We start from the raw sequence: 17752 nt of genomic DNA on the forward strand, positions 1-17752 counted from the left end.
GGGGAGTACTTGACAACGCACCATGTTTCGATTTTCTCCATGGAGCGGTTTCGGAGATATAAAGGTGCAAGGATTTTCGTTTTATCCAAGATGATGCCTGTACCATGTGACTTAGGACGTCATAGTTGTCATTAAAATATTCTACATGAGGAGGCGCTCCTATGTGGAAAATTTAGTGTCCATCAGACTAACAGTTGCAGAGAAAAAAAATTCATACTGATTGGATGAAGCGTTATACTTGTCGAATTATGACGTCATAATGAAGGCACCGATGACATCATCATTAACATATTATTGCGGATCTCGCCGCCGGCCCCCTCCCCTTACCAAGGGGGGATTAGTCCCCTTGTCTTTGACTAGCCGACGGGACCCGGGACCTATGACGTCCTTCCTGGACAGCGCGAAATAGGGTCCTAGGACTAGAATCACTATTACCTAATTACTCGCGCTGCCCTGAAACGAGGAAATAAGCCCCGCACGAATCACGCGTGCTGAGATGCCGAGCGGTGTGTACACGTGATCCGTGCCATTGATTTGGTGAACCCGGTTCTAGCGATCCTACTCGTACCACGCTTAGCCAATGGAGAAATCACAGAAACGATCGAATTGGGAAGAAAGGAAGAACATAATTTATTCACACTATGTACAATGATTCCAAGAAAAGAGGACACAGTGCAGCCTTTAAAACAGTTTTAACTTAATTCCAGGACAAACGGGCCCGTCTCACACACAGACACACTCACATGGGGTTTGCAGCTGCAGGATGATGTTCACCACGTCCAGGGATGGCTCTCGTGCAGCTCCCTCCGGCCTCTCGTTCGTCCCGGGCAGATGGTAAGTCGAGGGGCAGGAGCTCTCCGCGGGTCGTTGGCGCACACGGGATAATACGGGGCGAACGGTAGGGTCTGGGCTCTGGCAGTTCACGGTTAACACTGGCGGCTATTGCCGCGTTCACTCGCGTGGCTGAATAAGCGATATTCGCCACCGGCGCGTCTGGCTGCCTTTCCTTCGGCGCGTACGTAATAGCGAGATATAGCGCAATGTCCCCAAAGCAAGCGCTGCTTCAGTTGAGTCCTGTTCACCACTCCTCGAAGTTCTCTCGTGCAAGTCCTGCTGGTCAGTCCTCTCTCATAAGTCCTCTCAAGGGCAGTCCTCTTCAAGGGCTTTGTGCCAAGGCTTTTATAGGCACGCCCAGCGAACCTCCCAGCACTTACCAGATGCGCCTTACCACGCCCTGTCACGCCATGCCCTTAGAGCCCTGGTTGGCTGGTGGCCCTTACCGTCATCGCCTCTGACGTGCTGCTATGACGCCGCCCCACCCCGACCTCGCGCTCCTCCCTCTTAGGCCTACCTCGTGTTACTTGACTAGTAAGCGAACAAAGGGCAGCGAATGCTGCTGGCAGCCAAAGCGTAACAAACTGCTGCGGGTAGCCAAAGCGTAACAAATTGAGGGATCAGCCAAATGGGGTGCGGGATCAGTTATGCCCATAGGTGGAATTGGAGGGTGGTGCAAAAATGAAAGGACCTAAACTCATGTCTTTACACAACGCAGATATTACTAGTGGAAATGGCCTATACTTACACATACTATGACATAACTAATACTCTAAGGTGGCCTACGTGTTGCTTGTGGACTAACTATGGGGGGGCAACCCTTTCACCTTTAATGATCAATATGTGCCAATCTCAAAACCGTAGCAATATCTTATTCCCCATGGGGAGTACTTGACAATGAGCCATGTTTTAATTTTTTCCATGGAGCGGTTTCAGAGATAGAGGTGCAAACTTTTTCCAAGATGGCGTCTGTACCACGTGACCTATGACGTCATAATTATCACTAAAATTTTACAGGAAGAGGTGCTTCCATGGTGAAACTTTCGTGTCAATAGGACCAACAGTTGCCAAGAAAACGAGTTTTTAAAATGCAGACACGCACACCACACGTATGCACGCACACACGCAACCGAACGCCTAATCCTGCTTTTTGCTTCGCGAGCGCAGGGTAAAAAGCAATGTACAACTATGGATACGGACTAGGAAAATATGGGGCGTCATCAAAATTATGTACACAATTATATGGTCGAAATTTGACTTTAAGCGCATGAGCCGCATATTTCCCTTCACTTTCCCCTCCCCTTATTCCAATCTCCCGTCTTTTCTTTCTTTCCTTCTTCGATCTCCTTTTGCACACTTACCCAACCTTTTACTCATATAATCTTCCCAGTCTTCCTGCCATCATTCCCCACCTCCCCATTTCCAATCCCCTGTGCAAATACAGCAGAGATGGTTCATTTCACAATAATTCGCCTTTGACCTGCACTTATTCAGGCCTAAATGATGCACATTGAGAATAATAAGTCAGGGAGAAAAACATTGCTGGTAGGTGTGTGTTGAAGAAATGAAGAGGGCTATACAATAAGGGGGAAAATAAGGCAGGCAAGCATGTGAGTTAACATAAGCTGAGGAGAATGGATAGACACATGGACATGAATCAGATGAGGAAGATTGGGATTAAAGAAAGAAGACTTCATTAAAAAATTAAATACAGGTAATGCGGCTCATGGCAGAGCAGAAAGACAGGAAGGGATTAGGGGGGTAGGAGGGATGTATTTATCAACCCACAAAATATGGTAAAGGGAAAACAGTGGGATGATAACAATCAGATGCACTACAGTACTCGGAGAAGAAATTGGAGGGACCAGGAGGAGGCAGTGGGCACTAGACTTGACTTAAGAAAGAGATTAGAAAAATTAAGAAATGGAAGAGATCGTGACCTGCTCAGGAGGACATTTACGCAGGTGACAAAAGAAGCGAACGAAAAATAGGGGTGAGCATTGAGTTTGGACTTATGGAGGATAACAAAGGGTATTCTGGTAGAAAGCATGTGACCTTGAGGGGCAGGGAAGAAAATAGTCAATAATACAGCGAGTAGAAAAAAAATGCTGCAAGGCCGCAACCTTCCTTTGGTGAGTTAGAAGCAAACCCTGAGGCTCAGTTTCCTGATGCGAGATTCCAATGACATCGGAAGCATTAGATTCCAGGGACTCAAACAAGGAAAGATTGTAAGCAGCAACACCAGTCCACAGTGACGAAATGTCACTTAGCCTTATTCCATGGCACTCAGGATGAAGACTTTGTACATAGTGGTAAACTGAGGATATCAGATGAAGTACTTGACCTGCGGAGAATTGCAAGGCCGCAGCTTTCTTTGGAGGCCAGCTTGGATATGTGATCTGCCCAAGACAGGTTATAACTATTTATATGGCTCAGCTGCTTGAGAGACTGTACTTCTCGTAAAGGGTGACCAAATAAATAAAATTGTGAAATTGCCTGTCTGTCACCAATGAGGGATAAAGTGAGAACGTGTTTGATTTCCCATAAAAAAGAACCACCTTTGGAGGCCATTTTCCCCCACAGAGCAGGGGTTGGCCTTTTTGGGCACCTTGGTCCCCTTTTTGAAGCAATGTTTTATGGCCGGATGCCCTTCCTGCCACCAACCCTGTCAGTCGCCTCTTGCGACACACAGGGAATTACCAGTGAGCTGGTACTCAATTTGCCGACTTCGGAAGGATGACAGCTTGGCCAACACCAGGCTTCAACACCAAGCCAACACCAGGCTTCATTTTACATAAAAAAAGCATGTTCTGATTTGATTACATAACCATATTTACTAATTGTCTCTAGACTGCAAGTGAAGGATGCTGCCACATACTGCTTGGCAGAGGGGTGCATAATTATTCTACACACTCGAGTCATCTGCAAAGTGATGCAATGGATTTTTTTGTGACAAAGAGCCTAATTGCCGACCAGAGAGGGCAATTGATGTATATTAACAAGAGCATTGGTTCGAGAACACTACCTTAATGGACATTGGCATCCATAGGTACAACATAGGAGTATACCATCAAAAGCAACCTGCTTCTTGAAAGTGTACAGGAAATCCAAGAGCCATTCTGGGAGGGAACCGTAGGTACCATTGGCTGGTAGTTTGGAAATCCGGGCAGGCTGCCTGACAGAATATTCTGAATTCTGGCACATCTCAGGACAGAAACACAATTACAAAGTTTGAGGAGAGACTGCAGGCTTTCATGATTAGGGGTAGTTTTCCAAAATGCAAAGGGACACTTTTCTGGCAATTCTTCTCACTGCATGAATTGTTGTGCCAGGGAGGAGATGTTAAGTAGGATAGCTGGAGGTATCAATGAAGGAGAGAGAGAGTAGTTTGTTGAGAAATGAGTCCTATGTACTGTCTATTGCTCGAGATTAAAAGAGTGGACCAGTTAGTGGAACATGTGGTGGACTGCAAGCCAAATCAATCAGCGTGATTAAAAGCAAGACACAACTTGGTGGATCTCTTAAGAAAACAATTGAGGGAGATGCTGTCAATAATACAAGAATAGGATCTAAGGTACAGCAGAGGATTAACTGGAAAGTTGAAGGTTTGTGTTTGCCATGTGTGTGTGTGTGTGTGTGTGTGTGTGTGTGTGTCGGGGGGGGGGGGGGGGGGTCATGAATAAGAACAGAGGAGACAGCAGGGGGTAAGTGGGGGTTGACAGGGTTAGGGTGAGCAAAAAGTTCAGATTTGGGGGAAAGTTACCGAGGATGGCGGTATACGTATATGACTATATAAAGAGAAACATATATATGATGTCATAGATATTACTTCCAAAGAAACATTAATGGATATTTGATTATAAGTTTTCTTGAGAGGAACTGTAATGGATTTTGTTTGACTTTTGCTCTTTTATAGGGAGGAATGTACGTGTTCCAACTGTTTGATTTTTACTCTGCCAGTGGGATTACTCTGCTTTGGCAAGCTGGTTGGGAGTGTTTCATCATCTCCTGGGTTTACGGTAAACATTGCATTGCTAATGGTTTTTTTTTCTTCGTCTGATCAACGACGACACATCTTAAAATGGAATGGAAAAATAGTCTTACAATTGCAAATGCTAGTGTCGTTCTGCATTAGCGGACACATAAAACTATGGATGGAATCAACACAACATTGATCAAGGTATGCCAACTAGCATGGGATGGAAGGAGAAGCTGACGTTTTGGGTGTTAACCCTTCATTGGAGCAATAAAAGGGGATGCGATCAGGATGAAGGATGATACAGAGTGGAAGCAAAAACAATCAAGTAGCAAAAAATGGAAAGAAAAGAGAGGTGATAAATAAACAAGAGCGAGAATTGCTTTGCAATACATTTCCCCTACCGGTGCCAATGAATATATTGTTGAGGATTTGGGAACTGTGTTTGTAATTTGCTGTAAATATTCCTTGTAAATACCTCCAATTGTAAAGGTCAAAGGTCGTCCTTAGTTTGGCTACGTGTATGCGATGGCCTATCATAAGTTTCCCCTCAGTAGTTATGTCCTTAGTAAATGTCAGTATAAGGCTCTGTGGTCCACTAATTCATTGCGTTGCACCGAATCAAATAAGGATAGCTCCCCTTCAATAATTACCTTTCCCAGCCGAACTCTCCCTCTCTGGGTAACGCAACTTAACAAGCGTGGGGTGCGCGCCCCCTCAACTGGCCTGGCTTTGGAAGCGGCGTTCACTGCTATAATGAATATGTGCTCCGTGCTCTGTTTGGACAGGAGGGGCGGGGCTGTTCGGTCCCATGCCCAAATAAGGAGACAAGCCCGTGGCTCGCCACGAGGGGCGCGCCGTTCGGCTCCATGCCCAAATAAGGAGACAAGCCCATGGCTCGCCACGAGGGGTGTGCCGTTAGGCTCCATGCCCAAATAAGGAGACAAGCCCGTGGCTCGCCACGAGGGGCGCGCCGTTCGGCTCCATGCCCAAATAAGGAGACAAGCCCGTGGCATTGCCATATAAGGTCACGAAACAGAGCACGGGGGAGGGCTGTACCGAAACAGACGAGGGCGTGTCACACCCGCGCTTGAGGTATGATATATGTGTGTGAAACTCGCGCAAGAGATGATTGAGGGAGAGAGACGCGTCAGACGATTTTGAGGGAGGAGAGGACCGCAGCAGATGACAAAAGAATCGGGCGTGTCGAGGAAGGACAAGATATGTGTGCCGCCGCCGCCCTGCTCGCTCCCAGCCCGGAAAGGACCTGCTTGCTGTGCGCCCTGCCAAACCTTCCAGCCTTGTGGTCCTACCTTCCTCTCCCTCCAGCCAATCCACTCTGAAATTCCCCATTCGTGTACGTGAGTTTGTTTTGTGTGTCTTGTCCCTGGGTTTAAGTAAGACTGCATAGATAAGCTAGAAATTGCCCTGTGTCCTTCTGAATCTTCCATTTCCTTGTATATTACTTTGATTGCTTTTCTTCCTTTAGTTGTGTGTAAATAATAATAAATCCCTGTTCTTCCTACTTTGTCTTCTTCTTCACATTCGGTCGCTTTAGAGGTTTCCAAATTGAGTATACGTGGCGCGATTCGGCCGACGCATAGGAATCGGGTTTAGCCCCTTCAATAAACGGCTCACGCCGCAGTTCGCTTCGCTCAGCGCAACCAATCTATTACGCTGCAGCCGTGAGCGGGAGTAATTCCTCGCGTACCGAGAGGCGCTGGTATTTAGGTCATAGGACGGTTGGGCCTTATACCCTACCCAGGGCCGACCGGGCGTGACGTCATACCCCCAGGACCACGTCGGTCAGTCATAGACGAGGGGATTAATTCCCCCTCGATAAGGAGGCCGACGTTGGGTTCCGTAACAATATATATATTTTTTAATTTTTAAAAATCAATGAAACCGCCTGAAACTCGAAATTGTGTGGTAACTTATCATAATAAAGCCATATGACAAGTTTCAGTTCAATATGTTAAAGGGTATGGGGGAAAAGTAACGAAAACTCTGAAAAGTCCAAAAAGGGCATAACTGTGTGAAAAAATAGCGAAACACTCCGAAACTCGAATTTGTTTTGTAACTGAATGTAATAAAGCCGTGTACCAAGTTTCAGTTGAATATATTTCAGGGTTTTGAAAAAAGTTCAGAAAATCACAGGTGGGACGAACAGACCGATAGACAGCAGGAGAGCAATCTCATAGCCCCCTCCGGGTAGTGGACTAATAAAATGGGAAAAGGGCAGGGAAAAGATTGGAAAGTTGTAAAATGTAAAAGGTTGAGGTGAATAAAAAGCGGTCAACAATCCTGCAGGGAGCCAGTGTGTGTCGATCCTGACGAGAAGAAGAAGAAAAAGACAGAAGAAGCGGAAGAGGAAGAAGATGCACTTTTCACATCTTCAGATGCATATGGCTGCTGAGGCAATTTTTACGTGGCTCTGGGGCACAATCCTGGACAGGTCGCCACTCCAACGCAGCTAAAGAGTAGGTTTTATTATTAAGTCCGTTTTGATTTGCTGAAACATTGTCAAGAAAGGAGGTGAGAGAGGTACTTGCAATCTCCCATGTGAAATAAAGGGTAAGGTGGAAGGAAGTTGACAAACCTTTCAATATCTTGTCTGTTACAGGACGCGGCACTGATGCAGTCACATATTTAGTCTCCAGGTAACTCTGGTGTGGGAGTGTGTAGCCTGTCCAAAATTTGTTCCTCAAAATAACCGACAAAAGGTTTTGCATAGTTGGGAGTCTTGTGACCCATCGCTACACCTTTGGTCTGCCAGTTTACTGGCAATCAAAAAGCAATTGATCAGAGTGAGGATCAGCTTGGTGAGGCAGATCAGGTGTCTGTGATTAGGGTCTCAGTGAGGTTCGAAAAAGTGTTTGTGTCCCAAGATCCTCGTCGCCAGGAATAACAGTGCCCAGGGATTGGATGCCAATTGTGAATAAGAATTTGCTGTTTAAAGGAAACCAGAACTGTTCAAGTATTATGAGTGCTTTATTGATGTCGTTGTTAAAGGATGGTGGAGATTGAATAGAGGAGCTGTCTTATGAAAATAACTGCAGATTAATTTGGGAGGGCAACGGCAAGTGAAATTGAGAGGGTGGTATGGATCCGAGGGTGGGCATACACATTGATGAATTACCCTCCATGCAAGACATGAGGGTGACTGTTTATAGCTGGGCCGAGCTAACCCAGGCAGGACAGCTCATAGGCGAGTGTGCATATAACTCGAGGCTATCTCACCAGCGCAGTGTGTGGGTGCCAGTCAGTAACTGAGACTGCACACAGACCAACCTTTAATATTGCAGCCCTGGGTGGCACACCATGTTGCACAGCAATTTCCCTTAAACACAGTTCGACAAAGTTGTCCAACGATTTTTGTTTTTTACATTTAATGTAAACACAAGTTGATTTTGTACTTTGAATGCAAAATGTCAAAGTTAAGTGTCTATGTTATCTGTAGCTTATGTCAAGGTTATCTGTAACTTGTGTCAAGGTTATCTGTAACTTGTGTCAAGGTTATCTGTAACTTGTGTTAATGTTATCTGTAACTTGTGTCAAGGTTTTCTGTAACTTGTGTCAAGGTTATCTGTAACTTGTATCAAGGTTATCTGTAACTTGTATCAAGGTTATCTGTAACTTGTATCAAGGTTATCTGTAACTTGTATCAAGGTTATCTGTAACTTGTGTCAAGGTTATCTGTAACTTGTGTCAAGGTTATCTGTAACTTGTGTCAAGGTTATCTGTAACTTGTGTCAATGTTATCTGTAACTTGTATCAAGGTTATCTGTAACTTGTATCAAGGTTATCTGTAACTTGTGTCAAGGTTATCTGTAACTTGTGTCAAGGTTATCTGTAACTTGTGTCAAGGTTATCTGTAGCTTATGTCAAGGTTATCTGTAACTTGTGTCAAGGTTATCTGTAACTTGTGTCAAGGTTTTCTGTAACTTGTGTCAAGGTTATCTGTAACTTGTATCAAGGTTATCTGTAACTTGTATCAAGGTTATCTGTAACTTGTATCAAGGTTATCTGTAACTTGTATCAAGGTTATCTGTAACTTGTGTCAAGGTTATCTGTAACTTGTGTCAAGGTTATCTGTAACTTGTGTCAAGGTTATCTGTAACTTGTGTCAATGTTACCTGCAACATGTGTCAATGTTATCTGTAACTTGTGTCAAGGTTTTCTGTAACTTGTGTCAAGGTTATCTGTAACTTGAGTCAAGGTTATCTGTAACTTGTATCAAGGTTATCTGTAACTTGTATCAAGGTTATCTGTAACTTGTATCAAGGTTATCTGTAACTTGTATCAAGGTTATCTGTAACTTGTCAGTTATCTGTAACTTGTGTCAAGGTTATCTGTAACTTGTGTCAATGTTATCTGTAACTTGTGTCAATGTTATCTGTAACTTGTGTCAATGTTATCTGTAACTTGTGTCAAGGTTATCTGTAACTTGTATCAAGGTTATCTGTAACTTGTGTCAAGGTTATCTGTAACTTGTGTCAAGGTTATCTGCAACTTGTGTCAATGTTATCTGTAACTTGTGTCAATGTTATCTGTAACTTGTGTCAAGGTTATCTGTAACTTGTGTCAAGGTTATCTGTAACTTGTGTCAAGGTTATCTGTAACTTGTGTCAATGTTATCTGTAACTTGTGTCAATGTTATCTGTAACTTGTGTCAATGTTATCTGTAACTTGTGTCAAGGTTATCTGTAACTTGTGTCAATGTTATCTGTAACTTGTGTCAATGTTATCTGTAACTTGTGTCAAGGTTATCTGTAACTTGTGTCAAGGTTATCTGTAACTTTTGTCAAGGTTATCTGTAACTTTTGTCAAGGTTATCTGTAACTTGTGTCAAGGTTATCTGTAACTTGTATCAAAGTTATCTGTAACTTGTGTCAATGTTATCTGTAACTTGTGTCAATGTTATCTGTAACTTGTGTCAATGTTATCTGTAACTTGTGTCAATGTTATCTGTAACCTGTGTCAATGTTATCTGCAACTTGTGTCAAGGTTTTCTGTAACTTGTGTCAATGGTATCTGTAACTTGTGTCAATGTTATCTGTAACCTGTGTCAATGGTATCTGCAACTTGTGTCAAGGTTTTCTGTAACTTGTGTCAATGGTATCTGTAACTTGTGTCAAGGTTATCTGTAACTTGAGTCAAGGTTATCTGTAACTTGTGTCAAGGTTATCTGTAACTTGTGTCAATGTTATCTGTAACTTGTATCAAGGTTATCTGTAACTTGTATCAAGGTTATCTGTAACTTGTTTCAAGGTTATCTGCAACTTGTGTCAATGTTATCTGTAACTTGTGTCAATGTTATCTGTAACTTGTGTCAAGGTTATCTGTAACTTGTGTCAATGTTATCTGTAACTTGTGTCAATGTTATCTGTAACTTGTGTCAATGTTATCTGCAACTTGTGTCAAGGTTTTCTGTAACTTGTGTCAATGGTATCTGTAACTTGTATCAATGGTATCTGTAACTTGTGTCAATGTTATCTGTAACCTGTGTCAATGGTATCTGCAACTTGTGTCAAGGTTTTCTGTAACTTGTGTTAATGGTATCTGTAACTTGTGTCAAGGTTATCTGTAACTTGTGTCAATGTTATCTGTAACTTGTGTCAATGTTATCTGTAACTTGTGTCAATGTTATCTGTAACTTGTGTCAATGTTATCTGTAACTTGTGTCAAGGTTATCTGTAACTTTTGCCAAGGTTATCTAACTTTTGACAAGGTTATCTAACTTTTGTCAAGGTTATCTGTAACTTGTGTCAAGGTTATCTGTAACTTGTGTCAATGTTATCTGTAACTTGTGTCAATGTTATCTGTAACTTGTGTCAATGTTATCTGTAACCTGTGTCAATGTTATCTGTAACTTGTGTCAAGGCTATCTGTAACTTGTGTCAATGTTATCTGTAACTTGTGTCAATGTTATCTGTAACTTGTGTCAATGTTATCTGTAACTTGTGTCAATGTTATCTGTAACTTGTGTCAATGTTATCTGTAACTTGTGTCAATGTTATCTGTAACTTGTGTCAATGTTATCTGTAACTTGTGTCAATGTTATCTGTAACTTTTGCCAAGGTTATCTAACTTTTGACAAGGTTATCTGTACCTTTTGTCAATGTTATCTGTAACTTGTGTCAATGTTATCTGTAACTTGTGTCAATGTTATCTGTAACTTGTGTCAATGTTATCTGTAACTTGTGTCAAGGTTATCTGTAACTTTTGCCAAGGTTATCTAACTTTTGACAAGGTTATCTGTAACTTTTGTCAAGGTTATCTGTAACTTGTGTCAAGGTTATCTGTAACTTGTGTCAAGGTTATCTGTAACTTGTGTCAATGTTATCTGTAACTTGTGTCAATGTTATCTGTAACCTGTGTCAATGTTATCTGTAACTTGTGTCAAGGTTATCTGTAACTTGTGTCAAGGTTATCTGTAACTTGTGTGAATGTTATCTGTAACTTGTGTCAAGGTTATCTGTAACTTGTGTCAAGGTTATCTGTAACTTGTGTCAAGGTTATCTGTAACTTGTGTCAAGGTTATCAGTGACTTTTGTCAAGGTTATCTGTAACTTTTGTCAAGCTTATCTGTAACTTTTGTCAAGGTTATCTGTAACTTTTGTCAAGGTTATCTGTAACTTGTGTCAAGGTTATTTGTAACTTGTGTCAATGTTATCTGCAACCTGTGTGAATGTTATCTGTAACCTGTGTCAAAGTTACCTGTAACTTGTGTGAATGTTATCTTTAACTTGTGTCAGGGTTATCTGTAACTTGTGTCAATGTTATCTGTAACTTGTGTCAATGTTATCTGTAACTTGAGTCAAGTCATATTTCTGTCTAATTTAACCATTGCATATTTATGTCTAATTTAACCATAGCATATTTATGTCTAATTTAACCATGGCATATTTATGTCTAATTTAACCATTGCATATTTATGTCTAATTTAACCATAGCATATCTATGTCTAATTTAACCATGGCATATCTATGTATAATTTAACCATATCATATTTATGTCTAATTTAACCATTGCATATTTATGTCTACTTTAACCATAGCATATTTATGTCTAATTTAACCATGGCATATCTATGTCTAATTTAACCATAGCATATTTATGTCTAATTTATCCATAGCATATCTATGTCTAATTTAACCATAGCATATTTATGTCTAATTTAACCATAGCATATTTATGTCTAATTTAACCATAGCATATCTATGTCTAATTTAACCATGGCATATCTATGTCTAATTTAACCATGGCATATCGATGTCTAATTTAACCATAGCATATTTATGTCTAATTTAACCATGGCATATTTATGTCTAATTTCACCATGGCATATCTATGTCTAATTTAACCATAGAATATCTATGTCTAATTTAACCATAGCATATTTATGTCTAATTTAACCATAGCATATCTATGTCTAATTTAACCATAGCATATTTATGTCTAATTTAACCATAGCATATTTATGTCTAATTTAACCATAGCATATCTATGTCTAATTTAACCATGGCATATCTATGTCGAATTTAACCATGGCATATCTTTTGTCTAATTTAACCATAGCATATTTATGTCTAATTTAACCATAGCATATCTATGTCTAATTTAACCATAGCATATTTATGTCTAATTTAATCTTTTTTTAAAAAACCTTAATTGTACATTATGCGCACGTAAGGGACAATTAATCCGGTGTTTCTATTTTGTGTGGCCCCCTACCTGTGTCTGTGTGTTGCTGTCGATGGTCATATATACTGTTACGGACACGACTTAGATGTTATGATGGGCCGAGCGGAATGGCCGCCGTGTTCGCACAAGTTACCCGATTACACTCAAACGTTGGCCGAATCGCGCTATGCTAAATCAATGAAGGAAAGGACACAACGGCTGGGATTAAGGCAACGACACAAGGGGTACAGTTCTCAAGACCTCCGGAGGAGGATATAATATTGGTTATGCAGAACGGTTAGATTACACGACAAGAGGTACAGCACAGAAAGATAAGCACTTAGACACAGTCTTATCTTATTCCCGACAGACCACAGACAAACGGGACAAGACTGACTCACACAGGGATTGATGGCAAGGAAGGGCAGGCAGCCGATAGCTCAAGGTGCACCTTGGCTCAGGGGCAGAATCGACCTGGTCCGGTCCAGAGAGGCGGGGAGGTATATTCTCAGCGCTAGGAGGTGGCGTCCTTTCTTCTTCGTAGCTGAGGCGCATCTGACGTCACCTCCGTCTTCCTGCGCATGCCCAGCGGGGAGTGACACGCCCTCGGCCCGTTAGCTCCGCCCCAGATGGAATCGGTCCGCCGCTTCTTATTGGGTGCGGGGGGTTACCGGGCTCCGCCCTTGACGAGGAGCTGACAGTGAGCCCCTGCGTGGTAACCCCGTCGGAGCACATGGTCAATGGCGGCTAACCAAGCCGGAGTGAGGACGCACACTCCCCGCGCCGCCGCCGCGCCGCCCCCGCTGTTGTTGTTGTTGGTGTTGTTGTTCCATGAGGAAGAGATGCGGGGAGGTATTGGGAGGTCCTAAACTTACTAATGGTGCCATACAATCACATTCTGGTGCAACGAAGAGTCAGAATTAATGGAAACGAGTCCTTAACTGACATAGACTAAGAATAACTAGCAAGATGTCCTATAGTTGTCTACGTGAGATGCGGTGAACCTGGGCACGACATTTAATGGGGGAAAAAGGGGAAGGTCGGGGCTACAGAGTGTTGTTTACAGACAATGGGACTAGGGAATGGGGGATAGTTGGGGAGTATTGGGGAAATAGGGGAATATTTACAAGCGGATATGGATGGAGGCCAAATCCCATATCCGCAACAATACGTTTCATCGTTTGTCTGTGCATGGTGGGTATCCTTTTAGTTCACATATAAATCAATCATTCAATCGTAATGATCCGACAGGTTAATATTTACGACATACGAACTACCACCGACATATTATTCATGATACATATAGTTGTAGGAATTTATTGGATGACTTATACATATTTATTGGATGATGATGAGTCTCATACATTCCCGAAGGAACACCAAAAGCTATTGTGATGGTTCTGTGTGTCAGTCAATGAGTGAGTCCCTGATTCTTGTAAATAATTCTCTTCACTTAAAAAGGTTGCACCCGAGTTAGTCCATTTTGCAACATGTAGGACACCATAGGACCTTCAGTTATTTCATTAGTATGTGTTCCAGGTTCCAGGTGTTTCCAATAGTTTGACTCTGCGTTGTATTAATCAAATAACCTAGGCCCCTTTTACCAATCCCGTTCATTTTGCGGCTCCCTCCAAATTGTATTGCATGCCTCTGCCAGTCGCAGCCGCCTCAGTGCTCGCTCCAAACGCCATTGACCATGTGGTCAGAGCGGAGAAAAAGGGGGAGGAGTTGTCCGAGCGAGGCGTGGCCCCATCAACGTGTCACGAAGGGAGGAGCCGGTGGACCCTCGCGACCAATCAGGGCCGAGGCGTGTTCACCGGTAGGCGGACCTAAAGAGCATGCGGCTTGATACGCGAGCGCGTGATAAAAGCGCTCACTTGGGACTACTTCAAGAGTTGGGAGTTGGGAGTGAGAGGTCGTTGCACAGAGAGGAGAGAGAGGGCACGGACTGCGCGGAGGTGGGTGAGATTGCACCATCAATTATATTGAATTGCACATACGGCCGTGCGAAGGACTACCCCCCCGCCACGTATAAGGTCCGATCGCGCGCCAACGGTACGTGCTTGCTGCTGCCCGGGTTCTCGCCACGGCACGAGTCAACACCCGGAGCCGGACTCGACTGGACCGGAGCCGGACCTCAACGCCCAACCATCTGCCTAGACCTTCTCCTCCTTCCTGCTATTCCCCTTTCGTGTAAGTCTGTTTGTGTTGTCCTGGGCATGTTAATTAAGAGTGTATAAGGTTGCCCTGTGTCTGCTGCTTCTTCTTCTTATTGTATATGCCCTTCTTTCGTTTCCTCTTCGGGTTTTCTTGTACGTAATTAATAAATATTTGTTCTCCCTTTACTTTGGTTTCCTCTCATCCGATCGCTTTCGTGATTTCCTCAATTGAGTACCAGTGGCACGATTTGGCCAATCGCTCGGAATCGGGTTAGTCTATTGCTAACGGCCCGAGTCGCAGCTCGCTTCGCTCGGCGTATCCATTAACGCTGCGGCCCGGGTGGGAGTTATCTCCTCGCTTACGGTCGGTACAAGTAAGCAGGTATTTGGGACTTCATTGACCAATGACCCTGGCTACTACCGACCGGAAGTGACGTCATAGCTTCCAGGATCGGAGACGTCCAGCTTAAAAGACAAGGGGACTAACCCCCCCATGGTAACGGGAGTGCCGTACCCTGAATCCGCAACAATATATATATATATATATATATATATATATATATATATATATATTGTTGCGGATCTCCCGAAGCCCGTTCACGTTACAAAGGGGGTATTAAACCCCTTTTTCCCCTTGGGTCTTCGTGTCCACAAGGCCGAATCGCCAATTCCGCAGCGAGCGTGAAAAAAGGTATCGGGTCGACGCCGCACGTACCTTTAACCCACGCTGCCACGAAAGCGGGGACCGGACCTCGCACGAGCCACGCTTAATCGAGTACGCCAGAGCAGTATGCGTATCACATGACTCGTGCCGTTACTTTTATGGAACCCGATTCAAGCGGTTCTATTCGTACCACGCGAGGCCAATTAATGGAATGGACGGGAACGGTCAAATAAGAGGAATAACACAATTTATTATACAATGTACAGTGATCAGGATAAGGAAAGGGGACACAGAGCAGAAGCTTAACAGTGTTAACTTAACTAATACACAGACACAGGGCCCACTCACGCACACGGGGAGAAGAAGAAAAGAAGTTTGCTCACCAAACGCGCCTGGCTTCGACCACTCCGGACAGCTCGCTCGGCGTGGCCCTCTGGCGGTCACGGCACTTATGCAGGAGAAGGCAGGCAGGAGATCGCGCGTCTGTGGCCCGGAACGGGTCGCCTTCTCCAACACACAATTAATACAGCGCAGGGCACGGGGCACGGGGAAAGTTCGTGTACAATCACGATAACCGGCAATTCAATGCATTCGTTCTGCGGCGCATTCTCCCTCTCCGACTCGCACTCCATCTCAACTCCTTGCGTTCTGCCTCCATTCTGACTCTCTGCGCGTTCTCCTGCGGTCTCTCTCAAACTCTCTTTAATGGGCTCGGGGCAGGGCCTTATATGGCACCTCCCCGATCTTACCCGAATGTTACAAGCCCCGCCTCTCGCTGACGCTGTCAGCCGCTTCCCTCGAGCTCTGATTGGCGGCTCGCTGCTTACCGGCCACTCCCCCTGTAGCTCCTCCCTTCGGCCTTGCCAGAATTGTTCAGGCCGAGCACATGGCATTCCAGCGCCAAAAGACCGCCCTACTCACGGGCCTGCTCAACACAAAACTAACACAGGAAAGGAGACTACCTTACATTTACTAAGAAATAACTATACTATCGCAAGGCTACATGTTGTGGTGCGTTTACCAACGAGGGGGGGTCCTCCTTTATTTCTCCAAACCGCAACAATATATAATAGGAGGCTTTGCATTGTTTAATGCCATTTGTTCAGTGTTACTTGTGCTGTTATTACTATAAACAATTTTGTAGATCTCAAATAGAACTGTGCAGCATTCCTTCTTCAAAATGTAGCATTCATTTCCTCCCCTCCCCCCCCCCCCCCCCTTAATACTCCCCCTTCAGCGAAGCTGCATTGCCTGGCAACGCCAGGTACCTCTGCTAATTTATTTATAAAAGTTAAACTTTTGCAGCATGAGGATCTCATGACACTTTTATCTGGTATGCAGGTGCTGATAGGTTTATGGATGACATTGCCCTCATGATTGGGTATCGGCCCAATTCATTGATGAAATGGTGTTGGACATACGTCACTCCAGCTGTCTGTTTGGTAAGTACAGAAATAAGATGTATGAACAAATTTTTACTTTTTCTTAATTGTTATCACACACTAAAATACGCAATTTGGTGTCTTATCTGTATGTCTGTTCTTTTGACCATGATACATTCTGTATAGTTACTTATCCAATCTCAACCAAACTTGACAGGAGGGCTAAGAGTCACACAATGGAGATTGCATCGTGACTTCATTTGCCCCCTTTCCAAGGAGGTATTCCACCTTGTGCGAAATCCGTGTTAAGGTGTAAGTTCACAGGTGTAAGTCTGTGATATCTGTGTTAAGATAGCTAATTAACATGAGATTAAAATTGGGTTTCATGTCAAATTAAATTAGAATTTCATGTCAATCAGATGAAAATTGACGATTTTATGTGACGCTGACCTTTGACCAAATTATTAATTTGCCTTCTCCATATTCTCATAATATAGCTTTGTTGAAAATTTGATGACAAAACTCAAATGGTAAAAAAGTTATGGTCGGGACAGACACACACACACACGCACACAGAAGTGATTACAAAACTCTATCTTCTGCTATGCAGGGGACGGGCTAATAACAACACTAGAACAGTACTCGGTAGGGCATATACCTCTGCCAGGCAGAACGGTTTATGTTTTGCATCCCAATGATAAGCCAGATATGGATCTGGACCTTAACCAAAGTCTAATCGGCTTGTTCCTGTCACTTACCCAACTCATCCGCCAAGTTTTGTCATAAGGCATTCACAACTTTTTGTAATATCATGCTACGTATCGTTTTTGGCCCTATCGCTGAATGTTGAAGAACCCTTTAAAATTTTTTTAAGTCTCGTATCCGGATTTGGATCTTCACCAAAATCTAATCATTTCGTCTTTGTCACATACCCAACCTCTCCACCAAATTTCACCCGAATCTGCCCACAACGTTTTGAGATATCTTGTTCAGACTTACACCTGTGAACAAGAGGATGTTGTCATGACTTACACCAATCATAATATACAAA

At 43.4% G+C, this 17752-nt stretch overlaps 1 protein-coding gene across 2 annotated transcripts in view; it reads left to right on the forward strand.

Moving 5' to 3' along the window:
- Window positions 1–17752, forward strand: part of LOC137436529 (sodium- and chloride-dependent creatine transporter 1) — an 83045-nt gene that overhangs the window by 60417 nt on the left and 4876 nt on the right. The window contains exons 10-11 of one of the 2 annotated variants that reach the window (XM_068130394.2): window positions 4751–4853; window positions 16661–16761. In XM_068130394.2, coding sequence (XP_067986495.1) covers window positions 4751–4853; window positions 16661–16761 — 204 coding nt within the window. The remainder of the gene's footprint in view (window positions 1–4750; window positions 4854–16660; window positions 16762–17752) is intronic. The other variant, XR_013624931.1, reaches the window with a different exon arrangement.

The sequence above is a fragment of the Myxine glutinosa genome, chromosome 11 (assembly GCF_964187855.1).
Source record: "Myxine glutinosa chromosome 11, kmMyxGlut1.1, whole genome shotgun sequence".
In the NCBI taxonomy this organism is placed as follows: domain Eukaryota; kingdom Metazoa; phylum Chordata; class Myxini; order Myxiniformes; family Myxinidae; genus Myxine; species Myxine glutinosa.